The sequence below is a fragment of the Bombyx mandarina genome, chromosome 18 (genome assembly GCF_030267445.1).
Source record: "Bombyx mandarina strain Sakado chromosome 18, ASM3026744v2".
In the NCBI taxonomy this organism is placed as follows: Eukaryota; Metazoa; Arthropoda; class Insecta; order Lepidoptera; family Bombycidae; genus Bombyx; species Bombyx mandarina.
Genome location: NC_143224.1, coordinates 10,792,466 through 10,809,709, shown reverse-complemented (window position 1 = coordinate 10,809,709; position 17,244 = coordinate 10,792,466). Strand labels below are relative to the sequence as shown.

The 17,244-nt window shown below is 37.3% G+C and overlaps 1 protein-coding gene across 21 annotated transcripts in view; it reads left to right on the top strand.

The window, feature by feature from the left end:
• The window catches only part of beta-Spec (spectrin beta chain), an 80,621-nt gene that overhangs the window by 7,467 nt on the left and 55,910 nt on the right, over positions 1 to 17,244 (top strand). For all 21 annotated transcript variants that reach the window (XM_028182234.2, XM_089735029.1, XM_028182170.2 and 18 more), the window contains exon 2: positions 16,455 to 16,629. In XM_028182234.2, the coding sequence (XP_028038035.2) occupies positions 16,494 to 16,629 (136 nt within the window). In that variant the 5' untranslated portion in view covers positions 16,455 to 16,493. The remainder of the gene's footprint in view (positions 1 to 16,454; positions 16,630 to 17,244) is intronic.

Genomic DNA, 17,244 nt, shown 5'->3' with positions numbered 1-17,244 from the left:
TAAAATGTATTTTTTGAAACGATAAAAACAACACTGAGATTCTTGTTATTGACTAAAATGTGGCTTTCTGTGGAACCGAGCTTTTTATAGAATCCTAATTTTAGTACAAGCTTCTATACCGAATGTTACCGTTGCAGGTGTAAGCAGGACTAAGTAAGTAAATGTTTCTGTATGTAAAATTAATAATTAACCTTATGTATTATTTACTTTAGTTCAGATGGATTCATTCTACTTATTTTAATCTTACATAATGGGTAGTAAATACGAAATTAATCACTGATATCAAACACAGCAATATAAATGTCTCAAGTAAGGATTATGATTGAGCAACTTTCACTAACAGAACAACAACTAGTAAGTACATGCTCGAAACAGTAATTCAAGTTTTAACTATAGTAAAATAAACATTTCTCTTGTCGAAGCGACGATGTTACGTGGCCCAAATCAATCGACTTCCGCCAGCCCTTTCACGGCTGACTACCGAAGATGTTAATTGCACTAACAAAATGTTATAGAGTACCTTCTTTAATCTCAAACAACTGACTAGAAAATGTCGTTCTTGTTTATCAACATACTCAACTACATTCACTTTTAAAAGTTATGTTTCGAGAAATTATATATATATTTTTACTGGTGGTAGGACCTCTTGTGAGTCCGCGCGGTTGGGTACCACCACCCTGCCTATTTCTACCGTGAAGCAGTAATGTGTTTCGATTTGAAGGGTGGGGCAGCCGTTGTAACTATACTTGAGACCTTAGAACTTATATTTCAAGGTGGGTGGCGCATTTACGTTGTGGATGTCTATGGGCTCCAGTAACCACTTAACACCAGGTGGGCTGTAAGCTAGTCCACCCATTTAAGCAATAAAAAAAAATTTTTTTTTTGGTTGGCTATAATGTTGTATCAGATTTTAGCGTTCGTCTTGAAAACAATATACACTTACGCCTAAGGATATTACTTAGTATTTTTTTGTTAGCGGCTTACGTTAATGACGTTTATAGGCGATCATTAAATGACTCCTAGCGTCATTTAATATTCTGGCTGTGAAGTCCTGAGTCCCGCTGTGGCGGGGTCGTCGACCTTTAAATCCAGTCCACGTCTTGCGCTCCGGCAAACGTTGCGACGGTTCTCTTTAGTTTCAGTGCTCGCTGCCGTACAGTGTGCTTACTGCGAGTTTTTTAACTTCTCGATCGCGTTAAAGTTAACTCAAATTTGTATGGAGAGCGACCCTAGCGGCAAACAAAAGAAAGCTTATCGTAGACAAAATAATTTTCTTGTCATTAATAATACTCTTAAAATAGTCAGTTACCTACGCATTGGTTTCGCTCTATTAAATCATGCGGCTTCGATTCAATAATACTAAATTGAAATAGCTACCTCTAAATCTAAAATAGCACTACCCAATATATAAGATTGTTGTAGTACTAAATAGCGTTCCCAGAGTGTGACGTAATTCGTTGGATATTCGTACAAAAGAGGGAAACATTTTTTTACTTGTACCCTATGATAAGTCGTTAAGGTCAGTCCTTTTGATAAAGTACCACAAATGAGAAAGCAGGTTCGTAATTTCAAAGCATTATCAGTGCCGCTAATAGCATTAACGATAAAATGTCATTAAATATGGATAAAAACGTGTTTTATAAAACTCATCCCTAAGTTTAAGAGTACAAGACTGAAATTTGTTTCTAATCTGACAATCACTTACTGATTTTAGAACATCATGTCAAGCATGTTACACCCACTGAGACTTGACCTAATAAAGTGTAGAGATGATTGGCGGCAATACAGTTATGGTCTAGAGTACTCTAGAGCTTCGGAAAGCGCTTAAAAAGGTCTAGAGTACTCTGGAGCTTCGGAACAGCGAAAAGTACTGCGGTGCTATTTCAGAGAGGAAGCTCCATACGGATTTCCTCCCGGATTAGGATGAGGAATCTCACACCCCCGATTACTCTCTTTAGACAACCCATACCCTGGGCTAGGAAGGTCAAGTACCTGGGCGTTACCCTGGATGCATCGATGACATTCCGCCCGCATATAAAATCAGTCCGGGACCGTGCCGCGTTTATTCTCGGTAGACTCTACCCCATGATCTTTAAGCGAAGTAAAATGTCCCTTCGGAACAAGGTGACACTTTACAAAACTTGCATAAGGCCCGTCATGACTTACGCGAGTGTGGTGTTCGCTCACGCGGCCCGCACACACATAGACACCCTCCAATCTCTACAATCCCGCTTTTGCAGGCTAGCCGTCGGAGCTCCGTGGTTCGTGAGGAACGTTGACCTACACGACGACCTGGGCCTCGAATCTATCCAGAAATACATGAAATCAGCGTCGGAACGGTACTTCGCTAAGGCTATGCGTCATGATAATCGCCTTATCGTTGCCGCCGCTGACTACTCCCCGAATCCTGATCACGCAGGACCCAGTCACCGTCGACGCCCTAGACACGTCCTTACGGATCCATCAGATCCAATAACCTTTGCATTAGACGCCTTCAGCTCTAACACTAGGAGCAGGCTTAGGGGCCCCGGTAACCGTACTCGTCGAACTCGACAAAGAGTTCGCCGTGCAACCTATCCCATGAATCAGCTCGCTGAGTTTCTCGCCGGATCTTCTCAGCGGGTCGCGATTCCGATCCGGTAGTAGATTCATTCGCGAAGCAGCTGCTCTTGAGCTGTTAGGTCTCCTTCGGAGGCGCTCGGGTATCTGTTAGCAAATCCCACCCCTCCTGGCTGAGCCTTTGCTCGCCCACCTGTCCTGGTGAAACTGGAAAGGCCTCCAGGCCACCAGTAAATATTCAATCATAAAAAAAAAGCTTCGGAAAACGCTTAAAAAAGGTCTTAAAAAAGTAGACCGAGAGCTAGTCTCCCGTTTATGCTAGTAAAACATAAATAAACTTGTCAGTCGAAATACAGTGATTACCAAACTATTTCATGTTTTTCTAACAAATTCGGAACACGCGAACGTATTTTATTCTCACAATGAGTTAACAGTACCTTCGTATTGTTCATAGTATCAGCGACGCTGGCTAGTACAAACCAGTTTGATATTGGCCGGAATTTAATTAAGAAAACAAAATGCCTCGTTATTTAAAAAAAAAATCCCTCCTTTAGAAGGTTTTTTTTCCTACCTAAGCTGATGGTCTAGAGAGACCATATCAGCGTCACCGGGCCAATAGGTGAAGCTCACGGGGCTCAAATCTGACGATGTTGCTAACACGAACCTTAGCAAGAGCCGTGCTTTGCAGAATCTCTTACCGGATCGGAAACGCGACCCACTGAGAAGATCCGGCGAGAAACTCAGTGGGGAGCTCGGAGAGAACGATGACCGGTGCTTGGGGTACCTAAAAGCACCGGTAGTGGATCGGGAAGATCCGAGATAATGTGTTTTTGGCGACTTCGACTGTTTACTATTTGGTCCGCAGGATCGGCAATGTAGCCTTTAGAAGGAAAAATGTTAGAATAACAAGAAAAAGTCCTACATACAATTTCGACCACTGAGCGATGACTAGTACGTATTATTAAAATAACAGTAGAACTTGTTCTATATTCGCTTGTTTCTAATTGCGTTATTTTACTGCAAGCCTGCAACGAGGTCATGATTACGGAGTGAGCCACTCACATCGGTTTTATGAATACAAAGAATTTATTCATTTCGTTAGCTTTCAACAACCTCGGTACTGTGGTTTCTTTGTGTGTAGTCTGTGCATGTTCATATTTTTACTGTTTTTTTTTTTTCAATGTTATTCGTGTTAGTTTTTTGTGTTAATATATTAACAGGCTGAGTTAAAGTTATAGTTATTGTATACCACAGTTGGCTGTTATTCGAACAAATATCTTGGGACTGGTGGAACCCGAATAAACTCTGCTGTGTTTTTTGAAATCGCTCGCGCCTCATCTATCACGTGTTGATGGTAATTTGGACAAAAATCTTCCCTAGAGTATCGACAATTGTACCAAGTTTCATCACAAATGCATGAACGGCTTAGGGACACACAGGAGAAACATGTAAAGAGATGTTATTTCCATTTAAGCTTTAGATTCCTCCTCCTACCTACGCTGATAGTGTTGAAAGGCTATATCAGCTTCTTGACGTGTAGGTGAGCTCACGGGGCTCAAACCTGGCCCTAGCAAGAGCAGTGCTTCGCAGAATCAACCACCGGATCGGAAACGCGACCCACTGAGAAAATCCGGCGAGAAACTCAGTGGGCTGTGTCTATGGGTTAATTCGCTCGTCGAGCCCTTCGTCGCAAGCCACGGGTTCGACGAGGACGGTGACCGGTGCTTGTGGTACCTAAAAGCACCGTTAATGGATCGGGAGGATCCGTAATGACGTGCTTAGGGCGACGTCGACTGTTTACCATTCGGTCTACAGGATCGGGTATGAAAGACATATACAATTTTGTGCTTCTTACTCTGAAAACGACGGAGTTCCATACAATTCCAATTATTGTTCTCCTATTTTTGGGTTTTATAAATAAATGTGAAATTTCCAATAATTTTTAATATATTCTTACAATAAACAATTTATCGACACCCAAAATTTCAAGTTTGTAACCCAACGACTTGGCTCTGGGTTAGTAAACAATTCGGTCAGAACAAGTAAATATAAGATGTTTATTAATCAGATATAGTACACTTATAAATGTTACAGAGGTAATGTTTTATTACTATTCTCAGTGAGCGAACACTTGAATTATTCATAACGAGTCTATGGACACGAGTGGACAATGCTTCACCTATTTTTATTTCTTCGTAACATTAGTCAGCATGAATCCTTTTTACAAACCTATGACGTCATTCTTCAAGTCGAATCGAAAACAAAAAAAATCTTTAGAATTGTTTGAACGTAGATAGCAATGCACTCTTAATTACGTTTTGTGGTCAAATAGTACATTATGTAAATGGATATTAATTGTAGGAACTTCACGACAACCCAGAGTGACGCCAGATGAATTCTTCAAATAGTTAATAGTTTTCGAATAAGTAATAAATTGAATATTACAGTACCTACTTGAATTGGCTGAGTACGAAGAACATTTTATAGATTCATCGTATTTTTGTCGTTAATTTTAATGTTTCCGTGGAGTATTTAGAACTTTTCTTTTATCACATTAAACGCTTCACTTGATCAACGTTAAAGTGAGTTTGTAATAATATTTTTTATGTTCACTCATTGTGAGTTATATTGACCTAAATAGGTGGTAACGTCATCGCTCTATCGAGGCAAGCATCTTGCATGTGGGCGCTGGCTGTGAGAGTAAATGTTCAGGAAAAATGAAACAAAACTCGTGGCTAACAAATTAATATTTGTTTTCAATACCAATGTAATAAAGTCGTTTGTTTTTGGAACGAAGTTCCTTATGTCACGATGAGGAGGGGTACCCTAACTGGGAAAAAACGTCCGTAACGTAAGATTTTTATTAGTAATGCACACAGTGTACGACTTATCTTTGTAATAACGTACAAAAAATAACATTTTTTTTATCATTAATTGACCACGATCTCAGAGCGTTCGTTTGCGCAATACACTAACTCTTATGAAAACAACCGTGAATGAAGTGTACCACAATAAGTTCGCACGTTACCGAACGACCGTGGGTTGTTGGGAAACCTCCAGTTTTATCTTCTTTATACCTCGAATAGAACTTAAAATTAATATTTTTATAATAAGGAACTTTGTTCCTATCCGGTGTCCCACGACACCACACATCTTTTTTATTTTAGCGAAGCTTGTAATCCTCCGGATATTTGGATGAAATTTGTATGGCTTTCCATGAAATCGACGAGAGATATTATAGCGCGTTACAACACACAATCGTGGAGATCGCTGTGTTTGTGTTGTGTTGCTGTAAAACCGGTAGGTCGCCGGCGCGCAGACATGAGCATCGCCGGCCTTCGCGGCAGTTGCCGACGCCCGATGACGTCACTCCGCTTATGTCATACCATTTACAGGCTATGTTAATGTCTCGGCCTTCCGAAATTTACCTGCAGAACACAGCATTTATCAGCCTTATCGTTCGTGGTCGGTTTGACTTCGTTCTCTGGCTTCCACGCCAAGTTATTATTCATAGATTATTTCGGTTGTTTCGTTTAGTGATCACGATGATTTCTTTAGAGGCATTCTTGATTCATTCATTCTTCGCGAGTTTCTGACGGACGCGCTTTATTTAGAACAACGATTACGATCCCAGGTACTCGAAAAATTTGGTTTGTTTTCTGACGCATATTGTAATAAGCTATTAAAATCTTGTGCGGCAAAATGATTATAAATCAATTCATGAATATCAAGAAATATTTTCGAAATATGGTCAAGTCAATAACTTGTTAATTGTAAAAGTTAGAAATTAGTTATAAAGGAAAACATGGCTGAAGAATTTAACATGATAATTGTCAAACAATTACATCCTTTCGTACATGACCTATGTCCGTACAAGCTTAGGATATTTTTCCAAATATACGAGTATACTTCCAGTAAATCTTTTAAATAAAAATCATCAAACAGTTCCACATTACCAGTACCGATCGCAAGGTTGCCAGCATTAAATGGGGCGCATCCTACTCTACAAAGTTCAGTGCCGGCTCCCACGCGTATTTTACTCATTGACTTTACTAGCCCGTGCTGACCGATGGTGCAACCGCGTTCATTCCAAAGATGTCCAGCTTTGATAGATTACTCAATATTTTTATTAATTTGAATTGAAAACAGCTTTTCGCTTTCGAAATGTCAATTATGATATATATCTAATCAAACTCATCGAAATCAAACTGGAGTTCTAACTAGAGATATTATTGTGGAGTCCCACATAGATATGCTAAGCTTGCATAGAAATTTAAATAGGTAAATGTATTTATTGTGTGAATGTACAAACTATCTAATCAAATAATTCGATTCTGATTCGTTCAGTATCACCGGCGTCCACGCGAAGAGCTAAAAATAAAAAATCCACTTTCATTTTGATGTGAGCTAGCGTTAGCTGCGTAATGTCCAATGTCCGGTCAGTGACTGTCACGCCACCCCCAATTGTGGGTGGTGGGTGGTAATCGCGGTCTTGGTAAATGGAGGTATATCATTCTTAATCTGTTTAATGTCACATGCGCCCTACAAAAATGTGCTAATCTTATACTGCCTAATAGTTTTCATTGTTAGTAGTACATACTTTGTTGTCGAGACTGTAGCGAATCTTGGTTTTATTTTTAGACGACCCTGTCAATTTAAAACCGATTCACGTTCCAATTAACGCGATTTCTAATTTTGAAATTTTCTCAATTACTACTCATATACTCATCGCACTGTGAACCGGATATCCCTTTGTTTAAGCTCCACGTTTCGTGCCTGTGACGGTTTTGTTTATTATTTATAACAGGTGCTCGTGGTATTGTCGGAAAGGGGAGCCGTTTCATGTGAGGGAGCCTTTTTGGTTATGTCAGTTAATTAACAACGTGACCCGTGTCTGTCAGACGAGACTATACACGTAAAGAAAACGTTTATTGTTTAAAACTTTAGTTTTTAAAAGGATTTTTCTTCAGTGTCATAGAGTAAAGTCTGTCATTGAGGAGAAAGAGAGCTCAGTTTTGTAGTTTATTAGTTGTTTAATTTTTGTATTATGTAATTGTAAATATTTGTTTTAAAAGAGATTATAACGGCTTTAAATGTTTTTTTATTATACATATAACAGAAAACGCAGTTAAGCCTCTTATTGTTTATTCATACTGAAGTACCTACCCAATATCATAATAAACATTTCTTGGTATTGTAAAGTTAACCTCTATACGACCAAGTTGTGTTCGAAATAATTCTGGAATGTACTACGGGACATGTTGTTTTCAAACATTCAAACGGAGTGACGCTGCGTTTTTTTTTGCAAATTTGCAAATGTTTTCCAGCTAAAAAACAGTTCGAGAGCCGTGTATTAGGTTACATCATTCAACCTTAGCAGGCAACGCGAGCGGGTCGGGCTTCGGGTGCGGTCTATATTTGGGTTAATGGATTCGTCCGCGCTCCGCCACCAACATGGGAAGTGCCAGTTAGTACTATCATCCGCTACTGCCTGTGTGCTTCACGCAAGAACCGTAAACCGAAACTCGTGGGGCTCAGGTAGTTTAACGTAAGAATACAATTTTATCAGAATGTTTGAAGTCGTCGTGGCCTAAAGGTTAAGACATGTGCATTCGTGTTGAGCGATGCACCGGTGTTCGAATCTCAGGCGGGTACCAATTTTTCTAATGAAATACGTACTCAACAAATGTTCACGATTGACGTCCACGGTGAAGGAATAACATCTAATATATAAAATTCTCGTGTCACAGTTTTCGTTGCCATACTCCTCCGAAACGGCTCGACCGATTTTCGTGAATCTTAGCGTGCATATCGGTCAGGGTTGAGAATCGAACAACATCTATTTTTCATCCCCCTAAATGTTAAGGGTGGTCCACCCCTAAATTTTATTTGTAATTTTTTAGACGAAAATTTTTGTTTTTATTTTTTTATGATACAGCATACAAAAATACATACAACCCTAAATTTTCACTCTTCTACGATCAACCCTTATTTTTTATTTGCTAATTAAAAACTAAATTTTTTTGCGAGAATTTGTTTTCATTTTGTCATGACGTAGAATAAAAAAATTCATATTACTGTGAAATTTTCACCCCTCTACGATCAACCCCTATTTTTATTTGTTATTTATTTATTAAAAAACTTTAATTTTTTTGGCAAGATTTTCATTTTTATTTTTATTTTGTCATGAATTAAAATAAAAAATCTGATGTTACTCTCAATTTTTCATCCCTCTATGATCAACCCCTATTTTTTATTTGTTAATTATAAACTTTAATTTTTTTGGCAAGTTTTTTATTTTGTTTTGTCATGACTTAAAATAAAAAAAATCACATTACTCTCAATTTTCACTCTTATATGATCAACCCCTATTTTTCCATCCCGATTAATATTTTTTTTATTCTATGCACAGATCCGCTATAAGGTTGCAAGATGGCAATCAAATATTATAATTGTAGTACGATAAATTCTTATTCAGAGTTTATAATTTCAAGTTCCTTTAATTATGATTTTTTTTAAATTGAATTTGGTCTCCCGCCCTCGCCGGTCGACTACTGATCAACTATCAATCGATCAGCTATCCCCGCCAGGTGTCACCACTCATCCAGCAAACATCACGTAGTAGGGATGAGAACGAAGCCGGTCTCCTGTCTTACTTACTCACTATACATCATAGATTATACACTTAATATATTTGAGAGCTATACAATACTATACATTTTTCAGCCATGTTTTATTGGTTTTATTTGTGTATCAATAGTATGTTCAGTAGGTCTGAGAATCGGCTACTATCTATTTTTCATACCCCTAAGTGAAAAGGGTGGTCTACCCCAAACATTTATTTTTTATTTTTATTTTTTGGATATTTTTTTTGTTTATAATGAGGTATTATGTGGTTAAGTGAGGTTTTTTTTTCTCAGTAGAATTTCCCTAGAAATCTTATTTAAGGCAACACAACGTTTGCCGGGTTAGCTAGTCGTGTTATAAAAATCAAACCCGCAAAATTATAATTTGCGTAATTATTGCTGGTAGGATCTCTTGTGAGTTCGCACGAGTAGGTACCACTACCCTGCCTATTTCTGCCGTGAAGCAGTTATGCGTTTCGGTTTGAAGGGTGGGGCAGCCCTTGTAATACTTGAGACCTTAGAACTTATATATCAAGGTGCATTTACGTCATAGTAGGATGTGAGCTCGTCCACCCATCTAAGCAATAAAAAAAATACCTCTCAAACATTTACCGGTTTATAACTTTCGTAGTTCGCCTTAAGTAGGGTACAAAGGCTGTATTTTGATCAGAAGCTTTCCTTGTAAACGTCTCCAATAGTCGAGTTCATCTTTCGCGGAAACGATTTTGTCGAGTTAATGATTCTATATTTACGCTGTGATGTCACAGTGTAAATATGTCACAGCAGAACACATTTTGTGTAGCGCGTCATTACGAAATATTGTTTACTGTTTATTTTTATAATTGAACCGAAATATCCCGATGTTAGAGTGGATTGAAACAAAACTGAATATTTATAAGATTTATTCCGATGCATCTAATATCGAAGGCTAATAAAAAAAACAAACAAAACAACTAAACGCGTTGTTTAAAATCAGAAGGTTGTGCAGAACCGTCAGAGTGTGACGGTTTCTGAATAAAACATTTGTACGTACAAACGTACAGTTAATCAAACTGTATTCTATGGCAATCGCAATAAGGACTATGAGCAATAACGGGATTTCTACGATAGAAATCGCATTCTTCCTGCGTTTGTAAAAGGGGAACATTAAATGCACATATTTATGAATGAGTTATGCTCGTAGTTACTACCACGGTTTGATGGATAGATAGTTCAATGTGATGCAAATATTCTCGACTGACACTCGCTTCGGTGGGTCCGACGTCATTCTACCTACATTATATAATGTTTTGAAGTTGTTTTTATTAGCTACGATAAGAGAGATGAGTTCACGGCTTACCGTCAGATGCAGCGATATTAAATATACACATATTTCTTCTACTAGTGTTTGCCGAACGATCGAAATTCGACCATAAACTGACACTTCAAGGTTTATTTTTGACTATACTTACAAAACGAATTTAGATTTTGATAACAATAAATTTCGTGTCAATAGCTAAACAAAAAAATTTGTTTAACAAAGAGAAAAGAACCTAAATGCTTTTTTCTTTAGCTATTTATAAAATATACAGATTCCTAATTATTATTATATCGTTATATGAACGCAGCCGCCTATTGGAAACTTTTCAGATAGAAAAGAAAAATACGATTCAGTTGAGGTTGTAACATGCAAAAAGACATATTTTTTACTATTGCGAAGTGTAAAGTATTGACGATAACACAGGCTTATATTATTGGAGCATATTAAAGGACATTAGTCGAGTTTAGGAATTAAGGATATCCGTTGACTAAACCGGATCGAGGTCTGGGGCATAACGGGAAACCCGTCGCGGAACGCCTTGTGTCCCCTCATTGCGGACCAGGGCTGACTATAATCTTTTTTTTTAAACCGTACTAAAATACCTAATACCTGACGCTAGAAATTATTGTATGGGTTACGCACTCTAGTTTCACGCAAGCGCACTCTAAAGGGGAAATATCCTGTATTTTTTAAGGGTTGTTGTTTTGACCCCGGTTAAAATTAGACCCAGCGGCGTGCGGTCAAGTTGGGGTGTCTGGGTTCTGGTAACGGCTTAGAGACAGCCATTTACGTAAATAATCAAAACGTGAGCTACCAGCCCTATTCTGATGTGGCGTGCCGCCTAGTCGTTTGCTAGACGCGAAAAGGGGGGGGGGGATTAACTTAATCCAAGCCTGTATTGATCTATACTCTGGGCATTGTACGTGCTATATTTCTACGAATTTGATTGAACAAAAATCCGGAAGGTATTGTTTAAGAAATTGGAATAAAAAAGTTTTGATTGGTTTAGACAAGTGATCTGTTACAAGTTAACACGTCACTGTAACACTATATAAATTTGGGTTAAATTAACTTACCTAACTATTTGACAACAAATACGACGGGCGTTCTTAATAATAACGATCTATTCCAAATAACCGTGAGATATGAAACAGTCAAGACTTAGAAGCAAGAATCGAATATTTGATCGATATAGTCCGGGTATCGCTTTGAGGTCTTATTTCTCGACCTTATATCTATTGGCTGTTGACGGTGGCTTCACACTCCGTTAAATAACTGCAATAATACCTTATTGCATATTATAATAAACTAGGCGTACTAGCCCGATTCGTTGGGCATTTAAAATTAATTATTATTTCGCACCCCTACAAAGATTCTCATAATTAACGCCCCCGCAACTGGTGTAGGGAGTCCAACACACATATAAATATTAGCCTATCCATTAAGTACATGTCTTTTCTACATGGATACCAAGTTTCAAGTCAATCGGATGCATGGTTCAGTAGTTATAACGGAACATCCGTAAAAACCACTGTAAATTTATATATTAGTATAGATTACCCATATAAACATTTCATAAACTACATAATAAAAAAAACGTCTTAGAACTATTTTATTTGCCGTTTAAAACATCGATCCAAAATTCAAGAAGGGCATTTGAATGTTATGCCTAATACGGTGTCTATGTTTAATGTCAATTAGTCATCATTACCTCATTCATAGACAGGGGAACCGCCCAATGCCTCGGACGTGGCAACAAATATTTGTGGAATAGTGAACTGAGTTTAATGAGTTTCAAAGCTTTTTTTTTTGTAAATAGCAAATGAGCTTGTAACGTGCACATGCCTAGTGTCAACAACGATTTTTTTCATTTTTAATTTATTGTTTAGAGCTTTATTCGTCGTAAACATTACAATAATGCATTTTTGTTTATCTGTGTAGATTTTTTATAGATTGAATTTAATTATTTTTTTCCAGCCCAGTCGCGTCATTTCATGGTTTTGTAATAAAAGGAAAGAAAACACAACATTGAATGACTTACGTTGTAATTATCGCATTCAGTAATGCAGCCCATGGAAATTTAATAGGCCACAGCCAATGGGTGTATCGACGTCGTGATGTCTGCTTGCCGTAGGTGAACGACCTCTGCGCTTTCCTTGCCTATTCGAAAAGATTGCTTTGTTCGACATTTTTGTTTTTGTTCTTGCTTTGATTCGTTCCAGCTCAGATTCACGTTTATGTAATGTAAGTACTTTTATAACGGCCGGTATCGTTGTGTAAGATCGACCCGACCCAAAACCGGTTCGTATTCAGTTGTTTCTCAAAAGTCAAATGTAATGACTTTTTTACTCAATAATCGAGAGGCACATTTTTAAAAATTTTAACGTGCTTTCGATTTTAATGATTTCATTTATCAAATATATTTTTTCTTTATTTTTCTAATTTAAAAATAAGGTAACGTTCTAAAAGCTTGAGCCTCTGAACTTGTGTGCGCAGGAGCAGTTGTTCATTCTCAATACCATCTTATAAGTAGCTGTGCTTGTATTTTTACCTATTGTTTACCTAGATTCAACTATTGCAAATGTCTATATGTTTTTTAAAATAATTTTCAACGTTAAAAACAAAAAAAAGCCCGCTGAGTTTGTTTCGCCGGTTCTTCTCAGGACCGTGGCTTTTTTGGAACCGGTGGTAGAGTTAACATTGTTATTTATATTGTGACATTCAACAAGTGTGTTATACTGACATCTAAGTTGAAATAAATGATTTTGAATTTGAATTTGAATATCATATCTCACTCATATTATCTCAACTCATATCAAACTCATATCTCAAGGTGGGTGGCGGCATTTACGTTGTAAATGTCTATAGGCTCCGGTGACCACTTAACTCCTGGTGGGCTGTGAGCTCGTCCACCCATCTATGCAATAAAATTTTTTATAAAATATGTTTCTACCTACTCCTGTGATTACGACGCAACGTTTATAAGTAATCGTGCAGCACGGTTGGTGGTTTACAATTCACGTGATGGAAAGTGCACACGGCCATATTAAAACACTGTAGTGTATTCAGATGTATTTGGTAGGGCGTGTTTTTATGGTCTCTTCGTTAAATGACAAAAAACACAACAACAATTTTGATCTTTTCCGTACGTCAATCATATTAAATTCAGAGACATTGCTTTGATGGGTGGACGAGCATACAGCCCACCTGGTGTGAAGTGGTTACTGGAGCCTATAGACATCTAAGATGTAAATGCGTCACACACCTTGAGATATCAGTTCTAAGGCCTCGTATAGTTACAACGGCTGCCCCGTCCTTCAAACCGAAACGCATTACTGCTTCACGACAGAAATAGGCAAGGTGGTGGTACCTACCCGCGCGCGGCCTCACAAAAGGTCCTGCCACCGGTAAACTGTATCTGATCTTGGAAGAGTTTCATGGATGGTTTGTGGCGACTTTTTCTGGACCATGGTCTAGATTAGGCTTTTAAGAAGCGAGATCTTTAGTCAGTTATTTAAAAGATGTGTTTGACTTTGTTAGTATAATATATAAGGTATTGTATAAAATAAACGTTTAGGTCGTCTCATTTCATTTTACAACGTCATGTTGAAATTAGAAAATTGAACCCATAGACTATATGTAGACTAGATAGACTAGACGACTAGACCTATAGACTCATGGTGTGATCAGTATACCTCTAGTTTATAATTTAATATAATCTATGTAAGTCAGTGATTCCTGGTCTATGATAGAACTCTTTCAATTACGTTTTTTTACAATTACTCAAAATTAATTAAAATAAAATAAAATAATAATAAAATAACAAAATTACTCAAAACTACGTTTTGTAAAACAAAACCGCTACCTATATTTTCATTTAATCCCACAAGTCACAAAGCAAAACGCATCAAGGGGAAATATTACCTATATAATAATAGTAATGTTATATACATTGCAAAATTATACGGAGAAACAATTGTTAGTTAATAAAATTTACTCATCTTTATCGTAAAATTTTTCGTTCGCAAGCAAAAACGTGAGAAATCTTCGTTTGGTTTTTATAACCGCGCTTACGCAAATGTTTATAAATCGCGACTGTCTAATAATAATACTCTGAAGATTTACATCCGCTTGCGTTGCTTTTTCCATCAGCACAAAATTTGTATTTCGACTTTACTAATTTTATATGAATATTATGACTTTAATAATATAACGCTTAGTTTTTTAATTAATAAGTCTAGAAACATTAATTCGAGATATTATTACGTATATATATATATACGTATATATAATATATATACGTATTAAAATGTTTATTCATTGTGAATTGTTGGGTGTATTTCGTGGTTTTGCCCGTAAATTCTTAAGCGCGACATAAATAGTTATAATAAGTTTTGCAGAATAGTGGCATCTAGCCGCGTGGACTTACAATAAAAGCGCATTGTAATTGTAATCAGTAATTATGCAAATTTTGTAGATTTACATTAATGGTGAAAGTCAATTGCGAGCACGCGCTAAGTACGTATGCACTTAGATAATTTAGTACCTGACTGGGATTGGAATTGCTATTTCAGTCTCATTCATTAATGGACTACAATAATTACGATTTACGAATCTGTAATTACCGAAACAGGACGTACGAACCATGGACGGAATTCTATTCATAAATGCGTGAATTGTTACGAGATTCGAAATCCAAATTTGTGTAGTGAGTCATAACCGAACGCTCGGTTTGTTATTAGTAGCCCAGTTTGTTATATCTGAAAGTATATTTAAGGTTTAGGTACGTTCTTGTTAAACGAATATAATTCAACACGTTCCCGTAATAAGGTTTTTTTTTACTCGATTATCTTGAAGGGACTATAGAAATGTGTAAAGTGGTGATTACTAGAATTATAGTTCTCAAAATTTTATGCCAAAACAAAAATGTCAGTATGTAATAGATTTATCGTGAGCATTTTGCAGCACGAGAACCTCGACAAAGTCCTTAAACAAAAGACAGAGAGTGCAAAAGTCCTTAACGCTCCGGAAGAATACAGAAGGTTATGCCGTTGACAGAATTGAGCAGATCTCGATGATACTATTGTTTCATCATAGGAATTGTAATTGTAATTCGCGTTTCCGATATGTTTATTATTATGAAATTTTATTTATGTTTACGACTCGGAAAAAACGAAGAAAATAATAATAATATACTTATTTGTGTGCGAATTCTTCTTATGGAATGTTAGGCAATAATAATTCTATGAAGGCATAGCCGGACCTATTCTGACATAATAATATTCTGAATCATGTGACTGTTTTATATATTGCTTATTCTTGCCAAAATGTCACGAACTCCCTCATTTTTACCGCGAATTTGAATAGTAGAACGGTCTTTACAAATAATACGAATTTGACTTTGACCTCAAACAAATCACTTAATTGTCTGTAAAAAAAATTGAAATCTGTTCAGTAGCAGTGGTCATAATTCGTAGTTTTATAAAAAAAAAAGAAAGTGTAAAAGAAAAAACCGCGTGTTTCATTTTCCATAGTACATACAAGTCGAACGAAGTGGCTTAGGTGTGGCAGCGAGTCTCTTCAGAACGTTAATACATATCTAATCTTATCAAGCGGAATGATGTCATTTATAAATAACAAAAATATACAGTGCAGTGATGAATCGTAGCAATGTGGTTTTGTATGGATTATTTAAAATTGTGATTAGCCAATTCCCTAAACTGTTAGTAAATTGTATGTAACAAATGTAAGTTTAAAGTTTTAGGCAAGGTTAATCGTATTATCAGTTTTACGTTATATAAATTTGAAAAAGTGATACTAATCTAACATGATTCATTAGCAAAATAAATTCAACACACGGAAAGCGTACGAAAGTGTTCTTACGACAAATATCAATAAAATACGTTGACGGAATAGCTAATACGAGTATGATACCAAGTCACGTGACTCGTATTCTTCTGTTGTTGCAGAGTTCCGAGCGTGGCGTGGTGAGGCTATAGTTGGTCGCGATGACGACCGACATCTCGGTGTCCCGATGGGACCCGTCCGTCGGCCACGGACAGGAGATCATTGATGAAATCGAGTACGACGGCGGAAATTCATCGTCGAGGTTATTCGAACGATCGCGCATTAAAGCGCTTGCAGGTAATAATACATTTCTATTATCTAAATACACTCAGTTATATAAATTTGCGACTAGGTACAGAATACGAATTTAATCAGAAGCCAGTCGTTTTTGATGAAGCAGTAAACAAATTTTTACATATACTTTTTTTTCCTACCTATGCAGGTAGCCTTGAGAGCCTATTTCAGCTTTAACCTAGCGTATAGGTGAGCTCTTGGTGCTCAAACCGGAAGTGTTGCTAACACTGCCCCTAGTAAGAGCAGTGCTTCGCAGAATCTACCACCGGGTCGGAAACGCGACCCACTGAGACGATCCAGCGAAAAACTCAGTGGGCTGTGTCTATGGGTTAATTTACTCGTCGAACCCTTCGGCGAGGACGGTGATCGGTGCTTGAGGTACCTAAACCTTACTCAATGGCAGTTCTTCTTGGCATATTCTTAATGATAAACAAATGACGCTTTCCAATGGAATTTGATCGCCTAATTGGTGTAGTGATTCGATTCTGGTTCGGAGTCCAGTACAGTCGTTAAAAATATTTATCATTCGGTGCATAAGTGTACTTGTTGTCTCATATATGTGTCGTCTGTATCCGTAATACAAAAGAAAGTTCTAGGCCGTTGAGGGTGAAATGTTCA